At 41.0% G+C, this 17,682-nt stretch overlaps 1 protein-coding gene across 2 annotated transcripts in view; it reads right to left on the bottom strand.

Annotated features, from left to right (window-relative positions):
* The window catches only part of ZMAT3 (zinc finger matrin-type 3), a 28,695-nt gene extending 20,655 nt beyond the window's left edge, over positions 1-8,040 (bottom strand). For both annotated transcript variants that reach the window (XM_039254340.1, XM_039254339.1), the window contains exons 1-2: positions 7,859-8,040; positions 4,040-4,366 (exon numbers count right to left, since the gene is read on the bottom strand). In XM_039254340.1, coding sequence (XP_039110271.1) covers positions 4,040-4,309 — 270 coding nt within the window. In that variant the 5' untranslated portion in view covers positions 4,310-4,366; positions 7,859-8,040. The remainder of the gene's footprint in view (positions 1-4,039; positions 4,367-7,858) is intronic.
* Between the last annotated feature and the right edge of the window lie 9,642 nt (positions 8,041-17,682).

Genomic DNA, 17,682 nt, shown 5'->3' on the forward strand with positions numbered 1-17,682 from the left:
TGATCATGTCATCCAAACTGGTAACCAATGTTAAAATATAAATGCCAAACAGTACTCTACACTTTTGGATAACATGAGTTGCATTCTCTGCATTATCAATCAAGATACTACAATCAGCATCACAATTATAGAACTACTTTTTTTTACCTGCATTGTCTCCCTTTCAAATTAATCTAATTAATAAGTACATTGTTACTTGGCTAGTAAATATTACAAATAGAAATCTATGTTTATGACAAACTTTAGAAACGTACTTTGAGTAACTGAACAGTTATTTTCCAAATGGACATGCAAATCAGCAAATATACTGGTTGATTTTATTTTAAAATGTGGATGCCCTAGCAAAATTTATCCATTTTTGGTTTTAGCTTGTTTTATTTCTGTTAATGACCTTCTATCCAAAGTAGTTCCTCCTCTGGGCATGTCTGCTGCTAAAACAGTATTGTGTTACGCCATGCCAGGCTTGCCCTAAGTGACCTGAAGCCTACAGGCAGATTTTAATAAAATGAAGATGTGTTTTTTCCTCCAAAGGTTTTATTTTAAATTAAGATATAACTGAAGCTATAATTTCGGGACTGTACAAATAGGTAATCTCATTAAAAATAAAACAACTCAGGATATTGTGAAGCAGACAGACTGGGTTAAAAAGCCCTGGGAATAAAACTAAATCTGTGGTGACCACAGACACACATGGGTCATTGCTAAAGCAGCCCCAACTTAGAAACATCAGGATGTCAGGGAAAGAAAGTCTTGAGTTTAAAGGGAAGTATTTATCGAGCAGCTTCCATTGTGTGTCCTGGATTTCTGGAACATGATACAGTTAGACTCGAGCGTGACACTGCCCACACCACACTGAAGGTTGTTTATAATACCCTGGGCAATTTGAAACTTTGCGATTTCAACAATGGCACCAACTGACTAAAACACTTTGAGTAAAGTAATCACCGTGATTTATCGCTTCACACAAATGTCTTTCTAGCTTATAAACAGGCTACCACTGACCCCTTTTATCTCACATATAAGTGAATTTGTGGTCTTGGTATCACTCTGTATTAAAAATTATAAAGTAGGTTTTCAGAAATAAACTTTCCATCACCTCATCAACCACTTTGTTTTATGAGTCTACTTACAATCGTTGTACCTATCCCTGGCTCCTGATAAGCCTTACTCACTGGTCTTAACCTGGTCTCCAGTAGCTCTTTTTTAAAATTTTTTTAATGTTTATGTTTGAAAGACAGAGACAGTGTGAGCAGGGGAGGAGCAGAAGGAGAGGGGGACAGAGGCTCTGTGCTGATGGCAGAGATAGCGATGCGGGGCTAGAACTCACCAACTGACCCGAACCGTGAGATCATGACCCGAGCTGAAATTGGATGCTCAACAGACTGAGCCACCCAGGCGCCCCTTCAGTAGCCTTTCTGAATCACTGCTTACTGATGTGCTGTCTATTAGCCTTTGATGCATCTTTCAGGCTGACATTTCTGTTTCCCTTCTGTGGTAGTTTCACCCACCTCTAAGTTATGTCCATGTTCTAATTGTTTATTATTCTGATCTACTCTTTAATCCACACTCTCTCATCTCAACATCTATCTTGTTAAAATCCAAATTTTACTTCTAAAATTAGCTTTCTTCAGAGTGCCTGGGTGGCTCAGTCCATTGAGTGTCTGACTCTTGATTTCGCTCAGATCACAATCTCACAGTTCATGAGACTGAGCTCCATATCAGACTCTGCGCTGACAGCATAGAGCCTGCTTGGGATTCTCTCTCTCCCTCTCTCTCTCAAAATACATAAACTTAAAATAAATAAATAGATAGATAGATAGATAAAATTAACTTTCTTCTATACTATCCTAGTGAAATTGCTCCATACTTTCACACACTCAGAACACTAACTGCTTTGCCTTGTTTCTCTGTAAAGGGAAAACAAAAACAAAAACAAAACTCCCTCTTTAACAATAACATTGATTTCATTCAAATCTTTGCTTCTAAGCTCTTAGAAACAAACTGTTAAAAAAAACTAAACTTTTAATTTTCTATTAGGTTCTACTTTCTTAATACCCACTTGTTTCTTCTTTATCTTTACCCTAGTTCTTGGCTCCTTAAATTATCTACTATGACAGGGTGTCTTTCTCCAGCTTTTCCACTTAAGAAGTCTGATTATAGAGACATTTACCTAAATTTCACTTCCCTATTCTCATATTTTCTATCATGAAGAGAGCTGAAATTAAGTATAATTACTAATCTTTTCAACTAAAAAGTTCAAAGCACACATGTAGAATCAAAGGGAAAAAAATAAATGCAGATTCTGTTTCTTATCTAGGTGAAGCCTTATAATCCAATGATCTTCTTCAAATTGAATTCTCTCTATGCATAACCACAAGTACCCATCACTGTCTATAGAGACATAAAGTAATATTAAGAGGAAAACAAAGGCAGGAGGTAAAGATATAATCCACACACACACACTAAAATTACACACTGCCCAAGAGTTTTACCTCCTAAAAGCAAACAACTCTACTTTAAAGGGTGCACACACGTAGGTGTTCTCTCAAGTTAATGACTTAAAAATCAAAACTTTAGAACTTAAGCTTGATTTTTCAAATGAGTCTTAGGCTATAAAACTGGACATTCCACAGGAATAAATAAAGAGGAAAGCTAGCACTGAGTCTTGGGTTTGAGAAGCACCATCCTAACTGACTCCCCTCAAACAGTAAAGTAGGCAAAGAAAGACCCTGTATCAAACACTGTGGTGGAGAGTGGTACATGGAGAGACTGGGGGTGGGGTTGGGGAAGGGGAGAATATGTAAAAATAAAACCAGAAAGTGCCTTTATGCACCAATGAGGACATGTGCCAAGATCTGAGATATAATTAACTCAACCCTCTGCACCTGAGGGCAAAACAAACCCAAACAAAGGGAACTCCAGGGAAGCAACATATTCTATCTTCCACCAAATCCATGGGAAAACAATACACCACCAAAATATTTCTGGTATACAATCACAAAGTGACACAGCCATTGATCAGCCTTTAGGATCAAATAAGTCTTCAGGATCAAAATAAAACAAAAAAGATTGATACCTAGAGTAAATAAAAACCTTAAGTTAGAGACAGTTACAGTGGCACGATGGAAGCAATACTTGTGTAAGTCATCTTTCTATCTTATGTCTTATTATTGCAGCTACTCGTCCAGAGAATAAACAGTCAAATCAATGCTGACCCAGAAGACATCCTTTCATTCAGTGGCATTTGGCCTCAATTGCTTCTCAGGTCGCCTTTCTCCAAAAAAGGAAATTACATAATTGTATACGGATAGCAATCTAGAATAAAAAGAAATACCATACCCTCTCTTTCTAGCCAAAAGTTAGCTTTCTCTTTGTTCTTAGTAATAATACCCTTTAAAATTGTCCTTTCTACTAGTTATTCTACAGGGAGGTGAAAGCTTTAAATCTTAGAAATGATTATCAGTTCACACTAATGAGCTAAAAGAAATCACAGTATGCTTCCTATGAAGGCTAAGACTCAATATTTCAATGTTTTATTCTAACAACAGAAAAATACATGTTTCCCTTAGCAGTGACAGGTTATATAAGAAGAGTCAGAGGTCAAAGAGAAAAAGTGGAAGATTCATAGAGATTACTATGCACTGATGCAAATTATTAGCTGGAAGAGAATATTAATAAGGTTAATTCTTCTAAACAATTTGACACTGAATTGAATTTGGTACATTATGTTTCAAATACCTATTCACCTGAGGATCACAGGTTGGTCCACAAGCACAGGTGATGTGCATTTGCCTACAGCTAGTAAGCTATCAAATGCCGCACAGTTTGGTTGAGATCCCATTCTGTGAAAAGTGATGCTCTCTTTTAACGTAGGAACATTATGCTTTTAATCAAACAAACTAATATCTAGTTGTTCACTTGATTATTCCATCTTGATTATTCCAGGCACAATTGGTCATATCTGGGGAGACGACTCTGAAACAGGCAAAGCCCTAAAACCTTCTCTCACTAAATTTCCGGTTTTCTTTTCTTTCCTTACCTGATAATGAGCCTGGGCTTGCTGCGCTGAGTTCAAGGTGACATTGCAGAGTTTGCAATACAGGGGCTTACATAGCTCCTCCAGGGCAGAATCTTGCTCTCCTCCCTTAGGTAACTCCTCTTCCCCTGCCAGAGGCAAGGAAGCCTCCTGCCCAAAAGGCTTCTGTGGCGGAAGCTGCAAGGTTCCTGTAGACCTGGTGGCCACTGACATAGGAGGAGAGGATGAGGGCCGCTTAGGCAGAGGAAGCCCGGCGTGTTGCAAGAGGATCATTGGGTAGGAAAGCCTTGGGCATAGTCCAATGGGCGATGAGAAGTCAGGTCTTCAAATCTGAAGCAAGAGCAAAAAAAAAAAAAAAAAAAAAAAAAAAGCTCACTTAAAAATGTGACCTCAGCTATATGACATGTAAATGACCATACCACCTGACCCCTTCCTCTACTCCTCCAAACCACCTTTGGGATTTCTTTTGCCTCATCTAGCAGACCTCACCTGTCTGTTAATCCACACTGACATTATGCTCTTCCACTGAAAACAGCTTTATAGATTTCGCTTTATTTTGCTTGGCACAGCTCCAACCGCGGTCCCTCTGGCCCATGAACATTAATAGCATTGCATCCATGGCTAATTAAATCTAAAAGTCACATGGCTGAAATGGACATCAAAGGTCACCTAGTCCAGACCCCTTCCCTCAGGCACACTTACACTTAATACTCTTGACGAAAATTATGCATAGACAAAAACACCACAGGCTAAGAACCTTAGCAAATGTCTCCTTTCCATCCAAACTAGTCTTTCCATCCAGATGATGTCAAAAAAGCAAAATAAAGACTATCATGTCTCAGAACCCTTAAAACACTCCTAGAACTAGCTAACCTATCAAGGAAGTCTAGGAGTAACTCAGTTACAGTGTAACGAAAATAAATAAAAGAGTTCCTTCCCATCAAACAGTAATAGTTAAATAGGTAAGTCAATGGTTCTTAGCAGAAGCTGTAGACAGCGTGTAGGCCACATGCAGCTTCAGATGTCCTCTGTTTGGAATATACAGTGTTTTGTTTTGCTTTCACTTTTTAAATTCAATTGCTCATCAGCATTGAAAAATCAAGAGATCCCTGGCTTCTCCTGATAAAAGGATGATCTGGCAACACTTGGCACCTGGTCCTATATGGACAATTAGCTAGTTAGGGCTGAGAGGCACTGTCCCCAGTAGCCAGGCTTGCCTTCCTCAGGCCACCTCCTTCCCCACTTAGCCTGCTATCTGTATCTGTGCTACCTGCCAGCTCCCTGTAGGCCCTTAAGCTTAGGACTCCACTTTGTGTGGCCTTATATTCATGAGTCGCCTAAAAAATCAGAATATTTTCTCTTCCTCTAGCCATAAATTACCTGCATAAAATAATGGATCAAGTAAATGTCCTATGCGGTAATGGATCACACTACCATTGGCCCAATTTAATTACAGTTTCTCATCGGTCTTTCAGCAATTTCCTTTCTCCTTTTTATTAAGTAACTGATAATCTCTATTCCATTTCGCTCAGAAAAATTCCAATATGTTCCAATACTTCTTTAATTTTATACATGACTTCTCCAGCCTCCCACCCAGCTGGTGTTTTCTAACCCTGAGTGTCTCAAAATGAACCACAGTACACGCTCAGAGTTCCCATAATTCTAATTAACCCAAATTAAAATCTTTATTCCAAAACACACAATTCCTTCCACTCTCTCAACACTATGAAAACCTCTTTTCTTGGTCAATAAAATTGGCTATTTTAAACTGCTGAAATTTTCCGGGAGCAACAGAAATGTGTACATTTTCTGATGATAATAGATTTACTAAAATTAACCAAAATCTTAAAAAGTTAAACATCTCTTTTACCACAATTAGTAAGTATACCCATGGAAAGTGCAATCAAGTAATAACTTTTATGCCAAATTCAGGGTCTGGGGGCAGCAGAGGATATCAGTGCAATGGCGAAATAACAGAGCTACGGGCAAAGTACAAAAATTATTAGTCATAATATTCAACAATACTTCTCATTCATCACAATGTTTAAAGAACAATATTATTTTATTATTAAGCAGAAGTATACTGTCCATATCTCTAGGAACACAAAGAAAAGCAATACAGATTCAGAAGTTTTAAAAAGTCAGATTCTCTATAATCATATTATTCCTCTCAATTAAATCAAGCAAGACAGGCATGGGTATTTTAAAAAGGAAAACTAAGAAGACAAAAGCCACTTTTTCAAAAAGTTAACTACCTAATTATAATAATTCACAAAATTAAAAGACTATACATTCCAACTGTACACATACCGCGACCAAACTGCCACAAACAAGCTGCCAGTTCAAAACGGAAAATGGAGGAGAGCGTTGAAACACTGAATAAAGGAAATCAACAATACAAACAAAATCAAATACTACTGACTGCCTAGACATGCCTGGACTTGTTTTATGAAAGCTCACTCCCACTTGAGGAAATTCCACCATGCATCCCCCCCAGTGTTGCCTACAGGTTTCCATCAAAATAAAGGCCAGTCTCAGAGCACAAAGGTCCAAGGGGACCCTCCCAGAGGTGATAAAATCCTGTGCATTACGGAAAAAATTCTCGCCAAGTACAGACTTACCTGTTATCACATTTTATCTTTACAATTTTTAATGAATAGCTAGATATTCCAAAATTATTTCTTGTAATACTTAATCAAAATGATAATGCAACTCCCAAAAAGGATATGTGCATGACAACTACATCAAGTATTACCATATTGGGGGGGGGGGGGAACACCTAGCATAAAATTTAAATCTAAAAGAAATAAATCCAAGTCTTTAGTAAAAGCATGAGTGGTAGGTAGAACATAGAGAAACCCAAAGCATACGCGACTTGGATCCGTTCAACAGTAGTTGAAGAAACTAACTTGATGGCTAATGTAAATAAAATATTCCTCAGATCTTAAAAATCGTTCAGTTTGATGTATTAAGTGGAATGAATGAAGGACTTATGGTAGCTAACGTCCTGGTTTGGAAGGGGTTGAGGGGACAATAAAGAAAGTCAAAGCTTCATGGTGTCGCCTGTTTAAAGAAAAGGAATGATCATGGCATAGTTTTCATGATCGGACTGGGGCCTACTTTTCACATACTGTATTAAAGACAATCACTTTCTCAGATGGAGAAACCTACAGAAAACTGTAAAGGAACAGGTTATTGGCACCTCAGCAAACTAGGGAAATCTGTACAGTAATTGAGAATTCTGGAAATGAGGGGAAAACGGTGAGCATTACTCAGAGGTCATCAGAACGCAGCGAGAAGCAATGATGAGAGAGAGAAATAGAAAAATAATCAGCTGAGGCAAGGTCTATCATACAAGGAAGATTCAGAAGAATGCAGGGATCTGGGGGAGAAGAGGCCTTGGTGAATTGGCGAATGTTTTCCAGTCTCAGCTAAGACGGTTCCTAATGCAAGGGAACCATTTACACATCTGAATCGAAGCTCCATACACTTCAGCATCGCCCACGTATACCTTACATTCCTAATGTGTGCCTGCATACACACGAGCGCGCACACACTCACGCACCTCGATCCCGTAAGGATGCCATCACGAAAGATGGAATCCCCACCGGGCGGGGGCAAGCGCGAGGGCCACGGCAGCAACACGCCTAGATCACCCAAAAGGTACACGTGAAATGCTCAAAAACAAACAGATAAATATCAGCGGCGCAAGCCTGTCACGTGGAGGGCAGGTGGAAAGCCCGCACCCGAAAGGAACCGCTACTCGCCGTCGCTCCGGAGCTCGTCCTAAATGCCCCGCGACTCGCGATCGCCGGCACTTACCGGAACCCTCGGGAAGAGCCAGGAGTCTGGGCGCCGCGTCCACCCGGGGCGCCCGCCGCCGTCTGCCCCGCGCACCCGGCTCGGCCCGGCTCAACTCCGCCTCCCTCGGAGCAACTTTCTCGGCTGGCCCCCGCCAAGCCCCCTCCGCAGCTGAAGGCTGACTGTCAAAACTCAGTCCAGCCGGACCCACTGGGAAACAGCTGCAGGAAGTGACTGCGGAACCGGGAGGCGGCGGAGGAGGAGACTGAAGGCGCCGGCCCGGCGTCGCCACTGCGCATGTGCCAGGCGGGGCAGCCCGGCGGCGGCCGCGGGGTCGGCGGCGGCGGCCGCGGCGGCCGCTCTTGGTGTCTCAACATCCCCGACTGGGCAGAGGCGCGCTGGGCAGGTGCGGGCACTGCGTGCGCAGGAGCCCGGCAGGGGGGATGGGAAACAAGCACCGGGCCGAAAGCGGGTGCCTCACCCAGCGGGCAGGTCCTAAGAGCTGTTCGTCACAAACACCCTGGAAAGTTGATCCAGAGCAGAAGCTTTGGGCAGAGCTTTCGCCAACTTTCATCTCATGTCGCTGAGATCCAAACCTTTTCATTCCAGCCGCGCCCTCGGTCCGCTGGTTGCCGCCTGAGGTCCTGCCAGATTGTCCAGGATGCTTTGAAGCGCTGTGACAGAACCTTTACACCGCGCCTCTCCCCAGGATGGAAGAAGAGCGCGGCGCGGCTGGCGGTTCAGAGGTGTCCAGTCAGACAAGAGCGCGTGTGCGCTCCGATGCGCGCACACACACACACACACACACACACACACACCCTCTCTTCTATGCTACCATGGGCAAGAGATATAGAAGACTTTCTCCTGACCTCTGGATCCCTATCTGCAGAGTAGAAAAGACCAGGAAGAAGTTATCTAATGCTAAAATGTCACATCATCACACAGGCAACTTTGACACCTGTTAGCTTGACTTAGAGAGATGAGCTGAGGAATTTCCAGCTCCAAACGTCTATTAATTGGTAAATTATTCCATAAGAAGATTTGCAGGGCCAGGGTGGCAAAACATGCATCAATTTTTTATTTTCACCATTTTTAAGTGTACAGTTCAGTGTCATTAAGTATATTCACACATTCGTGCTTATTTTTTAAGCATTAATTAAAATGTCAAGGAGATCTAAGTATAGCAAGATACGTCCTCATTGTAGGCAACTACCAAGGAAATTAAGGCTGCTTCTTTGACTGAAACATGCCATCCAATACCACCACCAACAAACCAGATTGACTGTTTTCCAGAAATGACTCCGTAAATACAATGACCGTTTAGCAATCATATCACACAGCTAGTATACACAAGCCATTGGGGGAGAGTAATCTATCATGCCTAGATAGAAAACAGAATTTTTCTGAATTGATCCTCCAACTGTTTATGTACACATACTTTATGTGTCAAAATTTTACAGGGACACGTTGTTTTTAAAATAATAAATGCTGCTGAAATCTACTTTCCAGCCCTTTTTCTGCATGCTCCTTAGTCGTGTCACAGTCCACTCTCTAGCTAGGACTGCAACTGGGCTTCTGCTAATCTTTCTGGCCTGACCCTCCCACCAGTCTCCTGAATAATGAACAAAATAAAGCCGCTCACATTTACTTGTTTACTTGTGGATGGGCCCCATCCATGGCACTTAGCATCCTGTTCCCGTAATTTAGCTCTATCTACATCTTGAGTATCCCTGCATTTATAAATCCTACCTATCCTTAAGAGCCTCTTCGTCAATGAGCTCCATAGCACTTTCTCTGCACACCTTGCTGACACACTTAATATTTATTGCCTCATATTATAGTTACTTAAAGAAGTGACTAATCTCACCTATAAATCCCTTAAGAATAGAAAGGATAGGTATCTTGGAGTTTTCAAGTGGTATATCTCCTTCTTGCATGCAGTTTTGTATGTCAAGACAAAAATCTGAAATATTAACTGAGGTGTCTCATCCTCCAGCTCTGTACACACACATGCATTTCCACATCCTCTACCGCTGGTCTCGAACTCTTCCCATACAGCCAGGGCACTTCCTTCCCTGCCTCAGGAAGAAAGAAGAAGCAAATTTTAGATGTTTGTTTAGTAGATTTCAAGCTCATGATGTGACAATAGTCATATAAGTCAAAGGTTTGGGCTTGCAATAGCTGTACTTCATGAGTTTTAGCTTCTCAAGAGCTGAAAGAAAAAGGGACATTAGGCCATGATGTATTCGTTTTGCTGTAAATGCAGACAACTTCCAAATCCCAATGGCTAATTGCCACAAAGGTTTGTTTCTTGTTTGTATTAATAACATGCTGTGGATCGACCCTGAGTCTTCTTGCTCCAGGTCCCAGGCTGAAGAAGCAGCCCCTATTTGGGACTTGACAATTCTCATGGCATATGGGAAGAGCCAGAAAGGTGGTGGAAATACATAAGGCCTCTTAAAGCCGCTTCTTCAATGTGTCATGATATGTCCAGTCAAATCCTATTGGCCAAAACCTTTCATAGAGTCAAAGCCCAAGACAGTGGAGAAGAAATCTATAACTTCTATAGGCAAATCACATGTGAATGGTCATGGAGTATAATCTTACAGGGCAGTGATTGGTGGTGGTTTAATTATAAACAATAATGCAATCTGTCACAAACAAAGAAGAGCCAACTTTCTCATCCTTGAGGTACTGGTGTGTATCTCCAAGAAGGGACTTGTGTCTCCTCTTCACAGTCAAGATTAGCCTGAAAGAAACTATGGAGTTAAAAAATAACAGAACCCCTAGATATGTTTCTAAGATCTGAAGACAGAAAAGATCTGAGTTCTATTGCTAGGACAGGGATAAGGAAAGCAAACAGGATCCTGGGGTTTTTCTTTAATAAGCCAACAGAGAGTAGCATGTTAGCATGAAGTATTTGGGTATGAAGAGTGAGAGAAAAGTCCTCAAACTTGTTCTTTAGTATCTATGGCAATAAAGGCCCTTCAAAGAGGCTGAGGGAACTATAAAGGGTTGAATGGCCTAAAGGTCAAGATTAAGGACAGAGCTGAGTGCATAGATCAGTGATCCAAAAGCAATGGAAATGTGGACATCAGTTTCTGAGGTCAAAGGCTAGGGTGTTTGCATCTGAAATCAGATATCTCCCCTTACCCCCCTACCTCTGCACCCCCACCCCAAAGAATTTAGTGGCTACCCTGAGAAGAACAAGGGGAGTCAAATCATTTAAAAGTGATTAAATTTTAACCAGAAATTATTTGGGGACAGATGAGATTTGTGGGTAACAGAAGTACAGGTGGAATTGGCCAAATTAAGTTTTCTGGCCTCAGAAATCTAAGCCAGGAGTCTTCATGTTATACCCAAAATCAGAAAAAAGAGATTCCTCTCTATGGACTGATGCAATCTGTCAGGGTCAGACCCTCTTTGGAATATAAACTTCCATCATCCTTTGAGACCACATCCTTTACTCTCATGCCCAGGCCATGACACATTACATCTTCCAGATCTACTTCCTTCTTTAAATCATCAGAGAAAGCTTCCAAAATTATTGTCTCTGACACTAACCTCTACTTTTCAACACAATCCATCCTATGTAATCAAAGCAGTACAACAAAACTCAAATCAAGCAAAATAATCTCTCAGGAATTTTAATAACACTTTAACATTTTTTACTTAAAAATAAAACGTGAAGAAATAGTGGGAAAATGGCAACATCACTGGAATGAGTTTTTAACCTCCCTAAATTTCCCTGATTAAAAAAGTAGACAAAGTAGCAGCCCAAAAGTTTTTAGACAACTGCTACCATAAAGTACCCCCACCACCCCAAAACGTAAGTAACATTGGTGGAGACAAACCACCAATAGCTACAGAGCTGCATGGTATCAGCAAGAGAAAGCAGGGACACCAGACAGACTAGGAACACCAATCTAGCTGACAAGGATGCACCAGAAAGCTCTGTGGGCCATTTCGAGGACAGCAGCTGAAATGAAGAAGAGTCATGCACGGTGTGAGAGCAGGTGCATGCAATGGGTACGTGATGAGTTCGGAAGGGACTGGAGCACATCAGGGCCCATAAACTCTCAGAGCTAACTCACCCTAACTCCATTCCTCAACTGAGTAGAAAGTGCTGGGAATAGAATCCAAATGCTGCAGGTGACAGAAATAGGAGAAAGGAGATCCAGAATTGAAGAGGGGAAAGTCAGGAGACCTCAGAAAGTAAGCCAGCTCTGGTGACCGCTACATGAGGAAAAGGGAAGAGTGATCTCTGAAGTTGGACATTGAAAAGGTATCTTAAACCACCCATCCTCCAGCTCCTGATCAAACCTGTAGATTGAACTGCCAGCTAGCAAGACATGACAGAGGGCAGAGAAACATGTTAAACTGCACTATGGTGATGCACTCAGTAAAATCCAGACATAGAACAAATGACCTGATTTCTTCAAGATTAAATTACACAGTGAAATGGGGACAGGTAAAGAAGGCAGGGGGTGGGGGCTGGCTAAAAGTCTTTAACCTGCAGATTAACATCTCCCTCCAGGAGGAAGAAATCTCTATAGAACTAGGAGCATCAGAGGGCAAGGGAAGACTGATACTCCAGCTCAAGCGGTCAGGAAGAGAGAGCAAATTCTTCTTCCTCCATCTTTTTCTTCTATTCAATCCTCAATAGAGTGAGTAATGCCTACCCACATTGGGGAAGGCAATTCACTTTACTCAGTCTACTGATTCCAATGCTGACCAGGAACACCCTCAGAAACACCCTAAAGTAATGTCTACTAGATACAGAGACATCTCATGATCCAGTCAAGTTGACACATAAAATAAACAATCACAGGGTGCCTGGGTGGCTCAGTCAATTGAACGTCCAACTTCAGCTAAGGTCATGATATCATGGTTTGTGAGTTCTAGCCCCATGTTGGGCTCTGAGCTGGCAGCACAGCTAGAGCCTGCTTCAGATTCTGTTTCTCCCTCTCTCTCTGCCCCTTCCCCACTCATACTCTGTCTGTCTCTGTCTCTCAAAAAATGGATAAATGTTTAAAAAAATTAAAAAGTAAATAATCACATTATGTAAGATAAAGAATGCTATTTTAAGCTACTAAATTTGGTTAATTTGTTAAGCAAAGATAACTAATATAAACCTCCTCCATTAAAAAAATTTAACTACATATATTACTTCAATAAAAATAAAAATACATGTCTCACTAAATTCTACTCCTGAAATCATTATTACACTATATGTTAACTAACTTGGATTTAAATTAAACTTTAAAAATAAATAAATAATAAAACAGAATTTACTTCAACCAGAGTGGGCCAAATGTCCACCCTGAATCCAACATCTCTGGCCAGAAAGAGGGGATATTGCTGGAAGTACTAGTCACTTCAACTGTCAATTGGTGATGATTATAGTGAAGACATTAGTGCCAAAGGAAAGAACTGGAAGAAACCTAGGTAATTGTGTCAGTAGTGACACCCATTTTCTAAGTGACTGTGGGTAAGTCACTTAATAGCTTTGAGTATCATCTTCCTTATATACATAACAAATGCTTTGGATTAGATATCTGAGCTCATATCCAAACATCAAATTTTATGAGTCTATACATGTATGTGATAAAAATGTAGAATTCCTTTCAGTTTATCTGTTAGCTTTTTTTTTTTTTTAAGAGAGAGAGCATGCGCAGGGGAGAGGGTCAGAAAGAGAGGGAGAGAGAGAGAGAATCCTAAGCAGGTTCCATACTCAGATTAGAGCCCAACACAGAGCTCAATCCCACAACCCCAGGATCATGACCTGAGCCAAAATCAAGAGTTGGAGGTTCAACCAGCTGAGCCACCCAGGTGTCCCTATCTGTTAGCTTTTTTAAAAATCTATCAAATAGCACCATCTTCCATTAGTATTTTTCAAGCTATTGAAGAATGGCAGGCACACCTGATGATGTCCCAGTGAACCATTCCAGTACGAGTGTTCTTTAATATCAGTCAGTGTGGCTCACAAGTTGCATCTGAAAGGAGAGTGCACTCAAAGTTGATGGTACTATTTGTGGTTTGCTATAACTGTCAGATTAATTCTTACTTTCAAGTAGGACAACTCCACCCTCCCTTTGCTTAACAAGCAGGGGTCTGGAAAACAATCACCACAAGTAAGAAAAACATATCCATAGTATGAATAGTAAAAAGCCTGCTATAGATGAATCTAGGGGAAGGGAAGGGAAAATAAGATAAAAAGAGAGAGGGAGGCAAACCTGTAAGAGACTCTTCAATACAGAGAACAAACTAGGGTTGCTGGAGGAGTATTGGATGGGGGGTTGGGCTAAATGGGTGATAGGCATGAAGGAGGGCACTTGTGATGAGCACTGGGTGCTATATCTAAGTGATGAATCACAAAAATCTACTTCTTAAATCATTACTCCCTTAAATGTTAACTGACTTGGATTTAAATAAAATTCAGAAATTAAAAAAAAGTTGACTAGCTTCCAAGAAGGTTGCTATTACACTAGAGGATTTTATAACCTCATTCATGTATTTATTTAGCAAATATCAATCAAAGTCTGCTATGTTTCAGACACTGTTCCAAGTGCTGGGGACACAGCAGAGAAGAAGGCAAACAAGATCCCTCAGTTCTTGGTGCTTATACACTAATTAAAAAGATAAACAATAAATGTCTAATAAAGTCAGGGATAAAATAATATCAAAAAGCCATGGTGCTATGAAGAAAATGTGGCTTTAAATAAGTGACTAGAGAATGCCTAACAGAAGAAATCTGAGAGAGGAGTCAATAGGGAAGATATTTCTAAGAAGGTGAAGGTTGAACATAGACCTAGATAAGGAGCTGCCGCTTGAAGATTTAAAAGAAAAGCATTCATCTGAAGGCAAGAACTCTGAGGCAGGAATTAGCATGATGTGGTAGAGAAATAGAAAAAGTTCAATACGAATTAAAAGGAGAATAAAAGAGGGGCACCTGAGTGGCTCAGTCAGCTGAGCATTTGACTCTTTTTTTTTTTTTAATGTTTTATTTATTTCTAGGAGAGAGAGAGACAGCATGAGCAGGGGAGGGTCAGAGAGAGAGGGAGTCACAGACTGAAACAGGCTCCAGGCTCCGAGCTGGCAGTCAGCACAGAGCCCGACGTGGGGCCCGAACCCACGAACCGTGAGGTCATGACCTAAGCGAAAGTCGGACACTTAACCGACTAAGCCACCCAGGCGCCCCTTGAGCATTTGACTCTTGATTTTAGCTCTTGGCTTCCTGAGTTTGAACCCCATGTCACGGCTGCACTGGTAGCATGGAGCCTGCCTAGGATTCTCCCTCTCCCTCCCTCTCTGCCCCTCCCCCATGTGCTGTCTCCTGTCTCTCTCAAAATAAATAAACTTAAAAAAGATTAAATAAAAAAATAAAAGGAGAGTGACAGAAAATGACTTTGAAAAAGAGTCAGGGCCAGATATTGGAAACCACAGAAAGAATTTGAGTTTTATTTTAAGTACAATGAGAAGGTTCAATTCTTTTGAACAGAGACTCACATGACCTGATTCTTGTTTTATGATCACTTTATTAATTGTGTGAAAAATGGTCTAGGAGTGCCTGGCTACCTCAGTTGGTAGAGCATGTGACTCTTGATCTCAGGGTTGTAGCTCAAGCCCCACACTGGGCGTAGAGATAAGTTAAAAAATAAAAAAATTTAAGGGGCACCTGGGTGCCTCAGTCAGTTGAGCATCTGACTTCGGCTCAAGTTATGATCTCATGGTTTGTGGGTTTGAGCTCCTTGTTGGGCTTTGCGCTGATAGTGCAGAGCCTGCTTCAGATTCTTTGTCTTCCTCTCTCTCTGCTCCTCTGCCCGCTTTTAAAAATAGATACAACATTAAAAAATCAAAATTAACAAACATTAAAAAATGTTTAATGTATTACTTTTTTAGAGACAGAGAAAGACAGAGTGCAAGAAGGGGAGGAGCAGAGAGAGAGGGGGAGACACAGAATCTGAAGCAAGCTCCAGGCTTTGAGCTGTCAGCACAGAGCTCTATGAAGGGTTTAAACTCATGAGCCATGAGATCATGACCTGAGCCGAAGTCAGATGTTTAGTTGACTGAGCCACCCAGGAACCCCACAAAAAAAAAATTTTTAATAGCCTGCCACATTAGATTGATTACAGAAATAGGATATTAGTTTAACATTAGAAAACCAATTATGTAATTAAACCTGTTAGCAAATTAAAAGACAAAATCCATGATAATTTCAATGAAATTGAAAAGCATTTGATTAAAAGTGCAAGCTCTATTTATGATTTTAAAAATTAGGGGTGCCTGGGTGGCTTGGTCGGTTAAGCATCCGACTTTTGCTTAGGTCATGATCTTGCGGTTCGTGGGTTCGAGCCCTGCGTCGGGCTCTGTGCTGACTGCCAGCTCAGAGCCTGGAGCCTATTTCAGAGTCTGTGACTCCCTCTCTCTCTGACCCTCCCCTGCTCACACTGTCTCTCTCTCTCTCTCTCTCTCCTAGAAATAAATAAAAATATTTAAAAAAAAATATATATATATATATATAAATTAGCACTTCCACTTTCTAGTCTGGCATGTAAGAAGCTTGGAAGTCACCATTTCATACTAACAAAAAACAGAAGAAACTGTAAACTCAACAACTCTCCTCTGAGAGTTGAAGATAAATGTGGTCAAGGGTAAATCAGTGTCCCTAAAGTTAGGCAGACCAACAAGAGAATACAGAGAATCACAACCCAGTGGACAAAAACCCGTAATCAGAAACCTCCTTGGGAACTAACTAGTGACTGGAGTGGGCAAAGCTTAATTGTAATTGACAAATTACTGGAGGTTCAATATAGACCATTCTGAGAGTTAAAAACTCCAGGCGGACCTAGTTACAGGGTGGGGCAGAGGGGCACATTTTTGTATGTTTTAGCTCCTAGAGTTTCACCAGGTTCTTAAAGTGAGTATCAGAGAAAAATCCCCTTGCACTTCCAGCAACGGAAAGGAAAAAAGAACTGTTTTGAAATATGCAGGAGCATCATGTTCTTCTTAACAAAATCTGCCCTCAGGAGAAACTATTTAAGTAGAGACTAACCTGCTAGGGTCTTAAGAAAGCCTAACTGGCCTGGGAGAAGAAAGTTACCCAACTCCAGCTGACTCTAGCCAACTTGTCCCACCTAAGGAGTGCAAGGAAGTGAGCGGGACTAAGAAGTATGTGTGAAGTTCACAGTCAAGAGGCACAGGCCCACTAAAAGGCTAAGACCTACTCATAGGACTGTAGAAACTTCCCCCGCACACACACATCTACCACCACGTTTCTAAAGGCCTATTTATAGCAGTTCCTTCTGCTCAGTATATCATGTCCAGATACCAGAGGAAAAAATAACAAGGCATACTAAAAGGCAAAAAACACAATTTGAAGAGAAAGAGCAGGCATCAGAACCAGACTCAGATATGACAGGATGTTGGGATTATCAGACTGGGAATTTAGAACAACCATGATAAGAATGCTAAGGGCTCTAATGGATGAAGTAGATAGCATGCAAGAATGCAACAACAGTTGGACAATATAAGCAGAGAGATGGAAATTCTAAGAACCAAAAAGAAATGCTAGAGATCAAAAACACCGTAACAGAAAAGAAGAATGCCTTTATGTGTTTATTAGTTAACTGGACATACCAAAGAAAAGACTGTCTGAGCTTGAGAGTATCTCAACTTAAACCTCCAAAACTAAAATGCAAAGAGAAAAAAGATTGAGGAAAAAAAAAATGGAACAGAATGTCCAAGAATTGTGGAACAACTACAGAAGATGTAACATTCTCATAAAATAATGCAGATCTAATAAGTCTCATCCAACCCAATGAGAAACTTGAAGGCAGAGATTA

Source organism: Hyaena hyaena, unplaced genomic scaffold (genome assembly GCF_003009895.1).
Source record: "Hyaena hyaena isolate Hyena2069 unplaced genomic scaffold, ASM300989v1 scaffold_477, whole genome shotgun sequence".
Lineage (NCBI taxonomy): Eukaryota > Metazoa > Chordata > Mammalia > Carnivora > Hyaenidae > Hyaena > Hyaena hyaena.